The sequence below is a fragment of the Pogonomyrmex barbatus genome, unplaced genomic scaffold, assembly GCF_055798465.1.
Source record: "Pogonomyrmex barbatus isolate J1 unplaced genomic scaffold, ASM5579846v1 scaffold1, whole genome shotgun sequence".
NCBI lineage: Eukaryota > Metazoa > Arthropoda > Insecta > Hymenoptera > Formicidae > Pogonomyrmex > Pogonomyrmex barbatus.
In genome coordinates this window covers 11,097,121-11,113,204 of record NW_028297098.1, presented here as the reverse complement: position 1 = coordinate 11,113,204, position 16,084 = coordinate 11,097,121, and the positions used below count along the sequence as shown (strand labels likewise).

At 36.1% G+C, this 16,084-nt stretch overlaps 2 protein-coding genes and 1 pseudogene across 2 annotated transcripts in view; 2 read left to right on the top strand and 1 right to left on the bottom strand.

Moving 5' to 3' along the window:
* LOC105426408 (multicopper oxidase 3-like) overlaps positions 1-12,590 on the bottom strand; it is a 202,114-nt gene extending 189,524 nt beyond the window's left edge. The window contains exon 1 of the mRNA XM_089072931.1: positions 12,390-12,590. Coding sequence (XP_088929057.1) covers positions 12,390-12,590 — 201 coding nt within the window. The remainder of the gene's footprint in view (positions 1-12,389) is intronic.
* Positions 64-1,390, top strand: LOC148938124 (uncharacterized; annotated as a pseudogene).
* A 2,385-nt stretch (positions 12,591-14,975) lies between the features above and the next one.
* LOC148938123 (myosin light chain kinase, smooth muscle-like) lies at positions 14,976-15,671 on the top strand. Its single transcript, XM_089079641.1, has one exon. The coding sequence runs from the start codon at positions 15,053-15,055 to the stop codon at positions 15,371-15,373; it is 321 nt and encodes a 106-aa protein (XP_088935767.1). The 5' UTR covers positions 14,976-15,052; the 3' UTR covers positions 15,374-15,671.
* Positions 15,672-16,084: the final 413 nt, after the last annotated feature.

Genomic DNA, 16,084 nt, shown 5'->3' with positions numbered 1-16,084 from the left:
GGATAGAGAGAGGGGGAAAAGGAGAAAGGGAGTGGAGGGGAAGTGGGGGTAAAGAATGAAATAGATAGAGTGGTAAGAGGTTTGAAGGACGGGAAGGCGATGGGAGTGGACGGGATACGGAACGAGATGTGAAAGTATGGAATGGACGAGATTAGGGAATGAGTGTGGAGAATACAATAAGATGTGGAAAGGGAAGGGATGGCTGGAACAATGGAGGGAGAGAGTGGTGGTGTCAATTGTGAAGAAGGATAGGGGGAGATAGTTGAGGAGTATAAGGGGGTCACAATTATGCCAACTTTATATAAAATATATGCGGGGGTGTTGGCGAAAAGGTTGAGAAAAGAGGTGGAGGAGAAGGGGCTGATATCATTGAACCAGACGGGATTTAGGAAAGGTATAGGTACGATGGACAACATGTACGTGTTAAATTATTTAGTCAATAGGCAAGTGGAAAGGAAGGGGGAGAAGATAATTACCATGTTCATGGATCTACGGGCGGCGTTTGATTAGATGAACAGAGGAGAGTTGGTAAAAGCGATGAGAAGCAGGGGTATAGGAGAGGGGTTAGTGAAAAGGATAGAAGAGATTTTGTGCGAGACAAGGAGTAAAATGAGGATAGGAGAGCAGATGGGAGAAGGATTTTGGACAGCAAAGGGATTGAGACAAGGATATCCGATGAGTCTCTTGTTGTTCAATATATTGATCAGAGGAAGAATTGGGGAAGATGAAATGAGGAGGAGTGAAACTAGGGGCAGAAAGAATATACTCATTGGCTTATGCGGATGATGTGATATTCTTGGAGGAGGAGGGATGCATGAGGAATATGATGGGAAGATTCGAGAGATATTTGGATAGGAAGGGATTGATATTGAACACGGAAAAGACAAAAATCATGAGATTTAGGAGAGGAGGAGAAAGGTGATGTAAAGCTGGAGTGGAGTTTGAAGGGAAGGAGAATTGAAGAGGAATTTGAATATTTGAGTTATAGATTGCAAAGGAATGGAAGTCAGGAGGCACACGTTAGAGAAAGGGTGGAAAAGGCTGCAGTAGTAATGAAGCAGGTATGGAGAATAGAGAAAAGACGATTTGGGAAAGACTGGGGGAGGAAGTTGCTTTTTGACGTGCTGATATAGACGATAATAAGTTACAGAGAGGAAGTTTGGGGATGGAGGGAAAGGGAAAAGGTGGAGAGCAAAGGTGCAGAAAAGATTTTTGAGATGGATTTTAGGAGTAGAAAGTAGAACGCCAGATTATTTAGTAAAGGAGGAAATGAATAGGGAAAAATGGAGAAGCGAGCCGGGAGAAGGGCAATGAGATTTGACAAGAGGCTGATGGAGGGTAGAGGTAGTAAGTTGGCAAATTTATTTTGAGGAGATGAGGGAAAGAGTGTTGAGAGAAGGGGAAATGTCAGGATAGGAGAGGGAAAGAAGGCAGTTCTTGAGGAAAGAAGGATGGAAATAGCAGAATGCGATAGGGATGGAGGAGTGAACCGAATAGGGATGGAGGAGTGAACCGAATAGGATGGGAGGAATTAGAGGAAAGGGATAAAATGATACAGAGAGGAGAAAATGATACAGAGAGGAGAAAGATGGGAGAAAATAGAGGCGAAATAACGCGAAATTTAGTAAATAGTATAAATGGATGAGGGGGGTTTGAAATACCGAGTTATTTGACGAAAGGTTGAGGGGAAAATAGATGGAGGAGGGTGGCTAGGTTTAGGCTAGGAAATGAAATAAGGGAAGGAAGATATTGGGAGGAGGAAGAGAAAAGAGATGCAGGTTGTATGAGGGAGAGATAGAGTTGTGGGAATATGTGTGAGGGATGTAGGGAATGGAAAGAGAAAGGAAAGGAGTTAGCAAGAGGTAGGGAGGATATTGGGAGAGGAAAGAGAGGAGGAGAGTTGGATGAGGGAGGTGGAAGAGTGAGGAAGAGGGAGGGAAGGAAGGAAGGGAGAAAGGAGATAAGAGAGGAGAGAGAAGAAAGGTATGAGTGAAATGATAGGAAAGGAGATTGTAAACGAAAACGGAAGTCTCGAAGATAGGTAGGTTTGCGAGAGAGAGAGAGAGAGAGAGAGAGAGAGAGAGAGAGAGAGAGAGAGAGAGGATGGCAGAAGAATAGATTGCGATAGATAGTAAGGTTAAGTTAGGTTAAGTTAAGTAGTTGTAAGTAGATTAAGGATTTTATATAAAATTGTAAGGGAAACAATAAAATATTCATTCTTTCATTCATTCATACACGCACACACACACACACACACACACACACACACACACACACACACACACACACACACACACACACACACACACATGTATATAATTATATATAGTTATATAGTTATATAGTTATATATGTCATATAATTATATAGATATATAATATAATTATATAATTATATATGTTATATAATTATATATATAGTTATATAATTATATATGTTATACACACACACACACACATATATATATATATATATATATATATATATATATATATACAGGCGTCTCAAAACTAGCAGTAAATACTTTAATCTGGACGGTAAATACTTACAAATTCTTTATAAGATTCTAACACTAAAGCATCGAGGCTATAATAGTTTTTAAATGGGAAGAATTTAAAGATTACAAACAGGAGAGGACTAGAATTTTGCGTGTTCAGGGATGGCAAGATGCTCCCACAAACCGATCACCTTTAATAATAATGAAATTACAAATACGCAATGACAGTTGCATAAATAAATTTTTCTGTTTATGCGTAATAAATCAAGAGACATGGGTAGTGTCTCGACGCCAAGTTCACGCGTAGTGAATCACGTAGAATGGCGGCCCATCACGTGCGCACCGAAATATCACTCACGTAGAATGGCGGCGAGACTCGTGGCTCTCTTTTCGCGAGAACTCGGTCTACATTTTCATATCTTAGCAACGACTGCATCGATTAAGTTCTAACTACGCTTAATCGATAACTGAGTATGAAATTATAATGGTCCGTCCTCGTCAGGTGGTGTTGTGCGAGTTCGATTGTGCGAACGTGCTCGTCGATTGCCGGATTCGGAAGTTAATAAAATTATTCGACTCAGAAGTTGGATAAATAAGTATTTATTTAAAGTGCTAGTGTGGATATATACGCTCAGCGGAATAGATTCGCTTAGCGTTGTTGTCGGCGTGCGATAGTTTATGTCGTGCCGGGCGTGTGAAGTGCGATGTGTACTCAGAATGCGAGGCGCGTGCGTCGAGGCGAGTGATTGATCTACGGCGGGACCTAATGGTTGCGTAGATTGCAGATACGTGATTGGTCGAACGGCAGTTTGTCGGTAATGCTCATGGTGTACGCTGCGTTATCCGTTGCTGCCGCGGGCTGAATATGCTTTCGAAAGTCAGGAGTGAGAATGCTCGCTCCTGCTATTGGATATTACACGAGAGACAAGCATGCTTATCGGGGGCTGAGAATACTCTGCCCCGGAGGCTCGTGTGGCAGAAGAGGTGAGACCGAGAATGCTCCGTCTCGGGATTGGGAAATAAGAGAAATGAGTAACAAGTATGCTTGTCGGGGACTGAGAATGCTCTGCCCCGGTTTGCTTGTATCGTTAGAAGGAAGCATTAAGACTGAGAATTCTATTCCCATTTTCTCACTTTTGCAGGGGATGATATCAGTGTCGAGTATGCTCGGCGGAAATCAGGAATGCCTGATCGCGATTTCTGAATATCGGTCAGAGATGGTTCGAAGGTTCGGATCAATCTGGTCCTTTTTTCGAAAATCGGCCAGGTTTATATACCCGCCATTGAGGGTTATTTTACGGTTTGCAAACTAACGCGGGTCGTCAGTGATATTTCGGTGCGCACGTGATGGGCGCGTGTTATTTGCGCGCGCAATGATTGGTGTGTTCGGGTTCGGGCGCGCGCGCAATGGTCGGTATGTTCGGTTTCGGGCGCGGAGCCCAGTCGCACTTAAGCTAGAACGGTGCGATGAAGGCGTATCGTTACAAAATTATATAAAAAAATTATATAAATATTATATAAAAAATTATGTAAAAAAAGTATTTTTATTTTTTTTCGTGTCCTACAAACTGAGATATCACGACACAAAATTCAAATTAGTAAATCTTAAGAAACGTCTTGGTCGTCGACGGTGATTTTTTTTTCTGTCCGCTAGTGAATGCTTCTATATGACAGCTCTTGCAGCGCTCATTTTTTTTTATACGTCTTTGACAGATGCCTTTCGTGTGAAGTTGTGTGTATTAATAAAAAAGGACGATAAAAGATATAACGTGTGTCATATAAAATAATAAGTAATACTGTAATATATAATATATACTCTAATATCTATTGTTATGTCGACTACACGCTTCTTCTCTTTCAAGAATGGTCTATTATTTTTGACTAATATTTCGTTATCGGATATCTAGACTTGTTTTTTGGAAATTACCAAAATTTATTGATAAACACGCGGGCCACCGATCACGCAGAATAACGGTAATATGGAAGGGAGGGTGTGCGCCACAGCGGGGCCCGACCACGAACCAGTCGTGAAAACTCGTAATTATTTTACGAAAAAATACCATCTCAGGAATCGAACCTGGATCTCCTGCTTACCGGGCAGGCATCTTATCCTTTCGACTACCGAGGCATGTGATGATATTTATCGCAATAACGTGTTTAAAACAACACGTCAACAATACAATGACATACACACATATACATATATTACAATATACATATATATATATATATATATATATATATATATATATGTGTGTGTATATTCTCTCGAATCCCCACGATCGATACTCCAGAGCGATGTTAGTCTCTTATTCGATGGATGCAGATCGAACTGCAACGGCGACACCCTCCAACGCCATTGGCAAATATATAAATAATCCTCCTGGAGTACGACAGGAGAGATTACATCAAGCATGGCTCGAGCCCCCGAATATGGAAAATAATCTGATTTGTTGTTTAGTTTAGATCAATAATTTTTAGCGGTGTGACCAAAGTTATTGCAATTTTGATAAGAGATTTTTAATTTGTTTTTCGCCGTCTGATGGTCATTCTGTTTTTTCCAGTAATTACTGGCCGAGTGTTTCGATTTGTCGCATCATTGACAAATCAAAAAAAGGTTTGTTTTGGTTGTTATTATTCGTACAATACGTTTTGGCATCATGGCTCGATTTCGAACACAATCGACAAAAATGATCGTATTTTCACGTATCATATTAACAGATCGTCGTGACTGCGGATCACGAAGTCGACATGTATTAATGCGCTTTTTGCAAATTTGGCAAATCAGTATTTCATTTCCCATATTCCCGAATCTACTATAATTTTGATAAGAAATTTGATTAAGTTTCCTACAATTACTAGCTGAATGTCCGTCTTTGTAGCAAATTTCAGGTTTCTCGGAATATGGCAACATTTAATGTTTTCGGAATGTTACCTTGTCTGCGGCGCAAATCTGACATCGCGCGCTAATTCTCTTTCTATGCGTAATGCATCGGGCACGATTTCCTTGACGTCGAGGTTTCTAGCTACTCTTTGTTCGATTTCCGGATTTAGACCTCTAATAAAACATTTACACATATTTCTTTTTAACGAGTCTATGATACTGTGTTCTGGGAGGAAATTCCCGGAATTTCGATAGGCTTCTAGTATTTACTTTCCTAAAATCTTTACCCGATTTGCGTCAGTTACAACATCTTCATTACTTTTCTGATAGATAGAGCCTAGTTCACCTTACAATTGATATACGTTTGTAAAACCATAAATTTGTTTTAAATAATTTGTGAGTTGAATAACATTATCAAAATCCTGATCTGCGATAGTACGGCGAGCTTTCTCAACTATTCGAGTTCTTATAATTTTGACGAATTGTGATTTGACTTCATGTAATAACATAGATTTAGTCTCTTCACATCCCTCGATAAAATAACTTAGTAGAATATTCTGGCCGTCAAAGAAAGGAACGGCCTCATTGGCGTATTTTAATATAGCGAAAGAATTATTCTGCATCATTTTTAGATTTTCTATCCTATGGTTTCCGGTAAAATTATTGGAATTATTAACTATTGAAGTTTTGTTTACTGAAATATTAGATTCAAACATCTCACAAACGGTTTCAAATTGCTTCCCTGCAATCGAGTTATCCTCCAAGGAAAAGGTAACGTGTTTGGAAAGGATTTTGATGGATGTGTGTATTTTTAATGTGCTTTGTTTGTTTGATTTGTTTTACCGTCACTTTCTAAACCGAGTATATAAAGTTCATTTACTTCTGATTTATTTGAATTCGACCTCGTATTCATTCCCGCTCAAAGGATCGCACTTTTCATCCCGAACGAGCCCTCAAAAATTTCGAGTTCTATTAGGTCCAACCCTCAAAAAATTAAAAAATTAAGAAATGAACGATGAATGGGCTCAGTAGGACAGTTGCTCTCCCGAGAGTCAAGCGTTGAAACATGAAACGTGAACCCTCGAGTCAAAACATACTGTTTATGTCTCGACACTGGATCAACGGATAAGGAAACACTATGACACCGTGACGTAGACGTACGTTCGTCGGTCGTTTTTGGAAATGTAATTCCTTTTATCAGACCTTGTGCAATTAGATAGCGGAAAGAAGACGAGGGTTCTAAAAGAAATAAAAAAAAAATTAAAATCTAAATTAATTCTTTAATAAACATTAAATTATACATAATTTAAAGAGACAAAAAGAGATAATATGTCCGCAGGTATGTGCATGTGCGTGTGCATGTGGGTATGAGTGTGGATGTGTGTGATATCGCGGGTGTTACATTAATACGGAGATCATCGAGTAGGATTTCAACGAAAGGTCGTATGAATTCAATTTTAAACGATGATCTTACTCAGTTGTACAATGATAATTTATCAATTAACTTAACCTAATGATATCAATACTTTCGTCATGAGATTAACAATAAGTGTATGAAGGTAAATGAAAATTAACATTGAAGTGTTAAGGAAGGGAGTAGTCTTGAGTTTCCTCTGGAGGTGAGGTTATTAGATCGAGTGAACGGGAGAATTCTTCTTCCAAATCGGGGAAAAAGTGTCGCGAGTGCCAAGAAACGCAATCGCGCCCACCGCTGACGAAGCGGGTTGCGGCAAGCGAGCGACACTTTATTATCCGATTATTATTACTTTTATTAATTGATAGCGATTTCCAAAGTGTAACCATGTATTTATTTTGTAATCACTTCACTTAATCTTATGCCTTAAGTAGATTATGTCAATTTCTAAACCGGGTTGCGCGGTCTTTACGAAAGCTGCCGCGCGATCTAGAGATATACCGCGAACGCTGACGATCATTATGATTACGCTGCAAGGAAACAGGATAAAAATAGGAAATTAGTGCTAGGAGCGGGATTCGTTAAGATTTTGTATTGCCGTCACGTCTGTCGCGATCCGAATTAATAAGTGCAAAGTATACAGTTTAATAAAGTTTATTGAGAAACAAAAAGTGTTTGTGTTCGACAATGAAAACCTCGCAGTCAATTCTCAGGTCGATCCCTTCCCAAAACGATCCACACAACAAAGGGTTGATCGTCATGGAACTAAGGACCTAAGGAAGGAGAATAAGACTGAAATCGATGGGAGATTGTGATTCGGATCGTGTACGGGGAATAGCTTGGCTCTATCGCATACATTAAACGTTCCAGCGGATCGGAAGGTAAATCAGGGAAAAATTGGGAAAAGAGATTAGAGGGAGATTCTGGAGCTGAAATGATTGAATCTAGTTGTAGTAGTTCAGCTGGTTCTGTTAAAGTTCGGTTCGATTGTATAGCAGTGTTCTTAATCGCGCGTTGAGCCTGGGTATTCCGGTGATTTTGTTTGAGAGAACGTTTAGACTGTGTCGGTTTAGAAGATGGTGCTTTTGATCAGTTCACTACGAAGTGAGAGCCATATTAAGGAAAAAAAAGAAGAGAATATGAGAAAAGGTTCGCCGATTATTCGGCTATTATGAACCTTCAAGGGTCTGCTACAAAATTTAGAAACCCGAGAGGTCCACAGCGATTAGAGAGAGTAAGAGAGAGAGAGAGAGAGAGAGAGAGGTGAGAGGAAGAGGGAAGAAGGAACGAAAGTAAAAGAAATATATAGAAGAAAAGACACGAAATAACAAATTATTGGAACCTTCCAATTTATTATTCTGCTGAATCTGGAAAACGATATGTGTGTACGAGCGGTATTGCCGGGAAGACCTTAGATTACTTGTAGTGACTGACTTTCAAATCAGAATGTAATATACTACTGTGGTCAAATATAAACGAGATTTTTAAATTTAAACTGCGCGGGTTCATCGATTCTGACAAATATTTTTTTGATTAAGTTGGTAGTACTGTCTTTGACATCTGTGTGAAATTTCATGTCATTCTCTTCATTTGTTTAATAGTGAACGCTCGTTTTTGTGAATATTCCAAAATTTTTTTCGATTTTTACGATGTGTGATTCTGTTGGGCAAAGAAATTGTATTTTATTTTGTTTGCAGAATGAAATTTCTGCTACTGAAACGTTCAGAATGTTGCAGAAGGCTTTTGGTGACTAAGCTCTATCAAGACCAAGAGATTTGACTGATATAAAATGTTGAAAGATGGTCGAGAAAGCGTAGAAAATGAACCAAATCAAAAATGACCAAAAACATCAACTGATGAACAACACGTGAAACAAATCAAGGATTTGGTGTTCCAAAATCATCGATTGACAATTAGAGAACTTGCCGATACTGTAAACATTTCATTTGGATTAGTCCAGACTATTTTGAAAGACCATTTGTGCTTGAGAAGAGTCAAATCTCATTTGGTTCCAAAAACACTCAATTTTTTGGAAAAACTCAACGCGTCGCGTTGAAGTGAAACGAAAAAGTATTGAAGGCCATTCCGGAAGAAGAGTTTTCAGAGTGTTTCGAGAATTGGAAAAAGTGTTCGCATAAGTGTATTGCATCGGGAGGGGATTATTTTGAAGGCGACGAATTTGATTTTGAAGAATAAATAAAGATTTTTCATTGTATGACAAAAATCTCATTTATATTTGATCACAGTAGTATACCAGGAGTACTGGGCGTACAAAGCGAACTGACTAAACTGAGGGTAATGGACGCGAGTGAACTGAATGAATCGAATAAACTATCTGAACTAAATATTATACTCTCGAAGAGCGCTATATATATGGTTCTAATAAGGAAAATTTTCATGTTTTTTATTTCGTTTTCGCTGTCTACGTGACTAACTACACGCATGCTATTTGTCAGGAATAGATTTTGAAAAGTCTAGTCATGTGTTTACTCTTAAAATATTTTTTATTTCATTATTACTGTTTACGTGATCAACTGCATGCGTACAAATTTTGAAAGGTTGAGACATGGGTTTATTTCTAAGATAAAGCTAATAGATGATTCTAATAATCGCTAGACACGTGATCGGCGGCCTGCGTGTTTATCAATGGGTTTTGATAATTTCCAAAAAACAAGTCTAGTAGTCGTGTAGTCGACATGACGTAACAATACATTTTATTATTATTATATAATATATTATATTATATATATATATATTATATGTTACATAATATTATATATATATAATATATTATAAAAGTTATTTAAAAGTTATTTCTTTTGCAACAAGAATCACATGAAACAGTTAAAAAAAATACTGTTTGGGCTATACATGGGTCCCAAAATAAGGATAAAGTTTCGTCTTAAGCAAATGCAGTTTTGCAATGTCTTTTGCATTCAAATGTTATTAGAAAACAAATTTTTGACTGATAAATTAAATTTTAGGTATATTAATGAATCGATATGAAAACGGAATATCGAAAACGGAATATTTGAATATATTTACTGTACGACAAGATTTAGGAGGTAATTTTTCCAGCTATGTAAAACAAGATGCATCTGAATTTCTCATAGCTATTTGTGAAAAATATGATTATGTAAAAATCTAGTCAAGCATCAAATAGGTTCCACTATATGACAAAACTTGTGTACAAAACTTGTGATAATACAATTGTTATTACTAATGATAATATTCTTATTTCAATGCCTATTATTAATTTAAGGAAAAACAGTTATCTTGATGATTTATTAAATATTACTTTTTCGAGATGGTATTACTCTCATGACCTATGTAAAAATTATACAGAGAAAAATATAATATTTAAAAATAAATCAACATTGACGCGAGAAGTATTTATAATTCATTTACAATTATTTTCAGAAAATGAGAACAAAATGATAAATTAATAAAAACAGATCAATTTAATTTGCGTGCAGTACCAACAATTACAATATCAGTACAGGGGAACAATATTATAAGGTAATGAATGCCATTTTTCAATGGATCATCTATTGAAGATGGTCACTATAAAAGTATATATAGAGATGAAACGTCTAATGGATGGATAGACATTGATGATGTGCAAATTAATAAGAAAAAATGGCTTAGGAACAAAAAAATGTGTATATTTTTTTTACAAAAGATTATTAAAAAATAATTATTGATTGTATGTTCTTTTTAGTATATATAAAGTATAAAAATGTTTCAAATATGCTGAATAATAGATATTATTAGTTATTAAAAAAATGAGTGATATCTTAAAATAATTACCTTTTAAAAAAGGTAAAAAATAACGCCAAATTCATGCGCCTTTTTTCTTATTTATGTAAAAGAAAGAATTTTATACAAAAATTTTCATTTACAAAAGTTTTTTTTAGTAATAAATTTTATAGTGATACAAAAGACGTGATAAGAACTGGTGCCAATTTCTATAATAATTTAATAAAATAAAAAGAACTTTACAGTGAAATACATTATATTTTATATTTTATTTTTATTTAAAAAGTCATTTGTATGTGCCATGTCTACCATTTTGCAATTTTCGCAATAGTTAACGAGTTATTAATTCTTAAAAATATATGCACGCACGCACACACATTACAATATACATATGTATTATGACATAGCGCCCTGAGACCGCCCATCACAAGGTTTAGCTATTTCGATTCGAAGCATTTCTGGGTCCTGCGTTCACCCTTTTCAAGGACAAGAGCGCAGGCAAGCTACGAGTAACACAATCTGCGTGCATCATTTTCGCGTGCGCGAATTTTCTTGTCTTCTTCTTGTTTTCATTACTATCGTTTCGAGTTGGGCTTCTACAATGTTAGATTTAATTAATGAGATTGGCGACTGCCGCGATATTCATGTGCGACCACCTGCCATGACAACTCGCGACATCCGAATTCGAAGAGGATGCCACTGCCACCGGATGCAAAGAATTATAAGATCGTATCGCCCTAAATAGTTGCCGAATTTCTTTTTCGGTAAACAAGTCCCCGTATTGTAGTGCGACGTTTTGCAGGAGTCGAGAGCTCGCACGGGATCGAAGGGCGATTGAGAGGGCAGGCGCTACTCCTCGCGAAATTGTGAGGAGATCCCACATGGAAGAAAACGAACCGAGGAATACGAGGACGAGTAATTGAGCCGGGAGAGACAGTCTCCTCTCATCGAAAAGACCGATGTACTAGGAGGATCCTCGGGGTCACCGTCAAGCTCCATCGAGCTAAAGAATCGCAGCCTTCGAATCTCCCGCGGGGTCAGCGGAACGCGGGCCTAGGATCAGCGCCGAAATCTAAAAATCTAATGGCTGATCGCGCTGCGGCGCTGATCGATATGCAAAGAGGGGATGACGACCACCACGATGTCGCGAGGGTTCGCGAGGACACATTATTCTTTTCTGTGAAGTGGTGAAAATAAGTGAACGCAGAAGCCAGGGAATAATAAGCACAAGAGGATTAAGCTGAGGATCGGAGGAGGGCTGCCGAGCTCGAATCATCAGGCGAAAGCATCGTACTGAGAATACCGCGGATATTTCCGGATTACTTATCGCACCGTCGTGTTACTTGTTTAGTGTAAAGATTTTTGGTGTAGTTCTTTGTCATTATGAGATTCGAGACTTTTCGAAATGTGTCGTGTCATCAGCGGACAATCGAGATAAGGGAATGTAATGATTCGAGTCGAAATTAAAGGCATCCGGATTGTTCTCTTAGTTATTAGTCTCTCTTTTAGACTTAGTTAATTTTTGTTGCATCATTTTTTTGATTCCTTCCCTCTCACGCCCCGTCTAGCGAACTCCCCCCTCTACCATCAAATCGAGCTGCTGGACTATCATCTAGAGTATGTGAATTTAAATTTTGTGATGCAAGATCCAGTTTGCGATTTTCTTCCTTGCATAAATGAGTGGCACGTGCTCTTGTCTGGCGCTCAATATTTAGTAATTTACATTACGAGGGACGGTCTTCAGGGGCGGCGGTCACAGTATACTTTTTAATTAAAATATAATTTATAATTTTTTTAAATAATTTACTTTATAATTTTCTGTATATTATACTCACGACATTACTAGATGTGCGAAACGAATATCCTGGATTCGATGATAGCGATGATTTAGAAGTATTCTGATAAGCGAGAATTCCTAATTGATATATTTGCTTTTCTGCACATTCCCCAAGTCCTCGTACATGTAACCAGTAAAAACCCGGAGTTTGGTTTGCGTGAATAATAAAATCAACACGTTCACCTATACACAAATTCATATTGTTTGAATTTCATTCATCATAAATTGGAGTAAATTACAACATTGTTTTATTCTTTTATAATATATAAAAGATTTTATACAATACATAGAAAATATTTATTTTATAATTCACAATAATAAAATGTAGAAGAAAAATGATGTAAAAATAGTAATATTATTACCTTTTTATTAAAAGGTAAAAAAGAGTATCAGATATAGGAAAATTTATCTAAATGGCATTTATTTAAGTATTCAGTATCATAAAAAAAATAGAATTAAAATCTAAGTACATATCTGTGCACTTAAGTATTTTCCTTTAAACCCAAGTGTTATATCACAATCTTATTAAATTCAAGTAGTCAGGAGATACGGTAGTGTCTCGGGTGTCAAGTCAACCGAGAACACTGCCGTGTGACTTTACGCGAGTCGTCGAGGTTCGAGTACCTGAAATTATCGAATCTCAATAACGGCTATACTGATCAAGTTCTAAGTAGGCTTGATCGATAGCTTGAGTCCGACTTGCATAATAAGAGTATTTTTATTTTTCTGCTACGTGCCCTACAAGCAGAGATATTGCTACACAAAGTCCGATTTGGAAATTTTTACTTTAAGAAACGTCATTATCGTCGCCTTTGTACGGCAACGTCTGTCACGAGATGTCATTATTAATCTTATCGACCCAGCGGATTATCAGACTGAAGTCAGGGTTATCGTAGAATCTAGCGAATCAATGTTCGCTGAGTCCTGCAGTGACCCTGATTTATCGGCCTGATTTATCCGCTGGGTCGATAAAATTGATTGATGTAAACACGGTATTTTTGGTTAGACCTCTTGGGTATTAATATAATAATAAATACGCGTATATTAAAATTAAAAAGGAAACAATAGCAGTATTAATAAATTGCATACTACTATTATTCTTTTTCTGCATGTCCGAGTGGTGGCCAATGATGTTGACGTTCGCGGCGAGTTTGACAATTTGTAATAATTTCGGAGTGTAACTCATGTTTGTGTTTATACTTTGCAGGTAAGTTCTATTTTTCATTTTATCAGAGAACAAAGATATTATTCGTTTATTCAATCTTATCTACATACTCTTATTATGTCACTCTAGAAAAATCAGTTCCAAAGCGAATAAAAATGAAAATTTGTCAATTAAAAAAATAACATATCTAGAGAACTATACATATATTATAATTTTGAATCATATTTCTAATTAACTATTTATTATTAGACAATTACATACATATATATATATATATGTATATATAATTGCAAAATTTACAAAGAATTTAAAGATTGATATTTGATAATTTCCAACTTATATTGATCTTAAACTATTTAATAACAATATATATGTGTGTATATATATATATACATTATTTGATCGGTTTGCATGGATAATTATTTAAGTTTATTATTTCTTCCAATATATATATATATATATATATATATATATATATATATATATATATATATATATAGAATATATGAAATAATAAGATTACATGTTTATTTATTAGATATAATAGGATATTAATAATCAACTTTAACCCTGTGTGGATTTACAAACTTCCCAATGATGTTTTCGTCAGGCCTTAATTGTAATCTCTCCTTCCCCAATTGTTTGGTTATCCACAAGATAGTGAGGAATTGATTCCAAAAATGGCGTGTGAGCCAATCATTCTTAATGTTTATGACATGGTAAGTTGTAATTTGGGATACTCCACTTCTTCATATAATGGCAAACAGAATTCCACAACGATTTTCATTATATAAGGTATATACACAAAATAATATAATATATTTATATTAATCATTAGCGATTTTTTGAAGTCGGCAGAGATGAAAAACCTCTTAAAATAATTAAAAGTACAGATGCGAGTATTCATAATACTTTTTAAAAATAAAATCAAATAAGGACTCTCGATAAGAATAAAAAAACAATATTGACATGCTTTTAAATATATAATTTCAGGATAGTGTTAAAATCAGCGATACGTCTGATAAGCGAAACATAAAAAAATATGGCTAGAAACTTGACTCTACTGGCAGTCCATCTCGATCCAGGAACACCACGAAAGAACTTATTCGTTAGTATATCGCTTTACTATGTCATACCTCTAAGGATTAGAAATATCAATTGTTTTTTTATCTTTCTATTTCTTTAAATTAACATTTATTTTATAATATAAAGAATAAAATTTTACAATATTTTCTGACTTCAATATTCCATTAGAATAAAGAGCATAATTAACAAAAAAAAAAATTTCAAAACCGTATCTTTAACAAAAAAAAAATATTTTAAAAGATAAAAATGATGAAAATAAAAATCACACATAGAAACTTTTAATGTTAAAAAAACATAGAAAGATACATCATGCTTAATCCGATTTGTTTTTTGCCGTGGAGAACGCTGCTGGGAAGAAACAGAGCGATGACAAATCGCCGAAGATCGTGAACCATTTAACAAGCAAGTATATGAAAGACGAGGCTGTGACACTCAGTTGTATAATCGGTGCGAAAAAGTTCGATGTAGTGTGGCTGCACAACAATAAGGAGATTAAGCCTAGCAAAGATTTCCAATACACTAATGAAGCAAACATCTACAAGCTAGTCATTGCCGAGATATTCTCCGAGGATACCGGCACTTACACGTGCGAAGCTTTCAACGATGTAGGAGAGAGCTACTTGTTGTGCATGTTAAGCATACTCGATGAGAAATCGGCTAGTTATTATCAACCGTATCACAGAAAAATTGGCGAAGACGACCTTTGTTCCTCATTTCGATTTTACTTTTAATTTTACTTTTTATTCTATTTCCTTTCTTATCTTAATCTTTACTTTTCCTATCTTTACTTGTCTTTACTTTTCATTTCATTCATTCCATATGTCTTCCAGCTCCAAACGAAGAGCCGAAAAGCCCAGCATTCGCGATATTCCCGCAGTCTGCAACAGTGAGTGAAGGCGAATCGGTTACTTTCAGGTGCAAGACTGATATTGCGCCTTTGAAAGGTAAAATGGTTTTACATAGCAAGGACATCGAATGTAGACTGAGCACTACTAATTTTAAATTATTTATTATATTCAAATAATATTTAAGTAATTTTTTTAAATCCAACAAAATTTTTCATAAAATATACTTTATAATTAATTATATATACGAAATATTCTTGTTTATGTTTGACAGCTTATCTAGATAGAAATATAAATTTTTATCCTTATAATGATTCTTATCTGAATCTTCTTTTTTATCAGTAAATTGAATTATGTTAAAAATTTTCCAGTGACTTGGTTGAAAGATGGCAAGGCAATCCCCGAGACGAGTAGTAGATATCACTTCAGTTCAGACAGCAATATGTCCTTCGAGTTTGGCATCAAAACATGCACGGCGAGTGACGTCGGTCAATATGTGGCACGTGCGATCGGCCAGAAGGGTGACGAACTCGGCATTCGCAGTCAACGTCGTCAATCCCAGCGAGCTATGAAATCAATCTTGATATCGAGTTACAA

What these genes read in the sequence shown, in the direction of transcription:
- LOC148938123 (XM_089079641.1), top strand. Translation starts at nt 15,053, where the DNA reads ATGAAAGACGAGGCTGTGACACTCAGTTGTATAATCGGTGCGAAAAAG.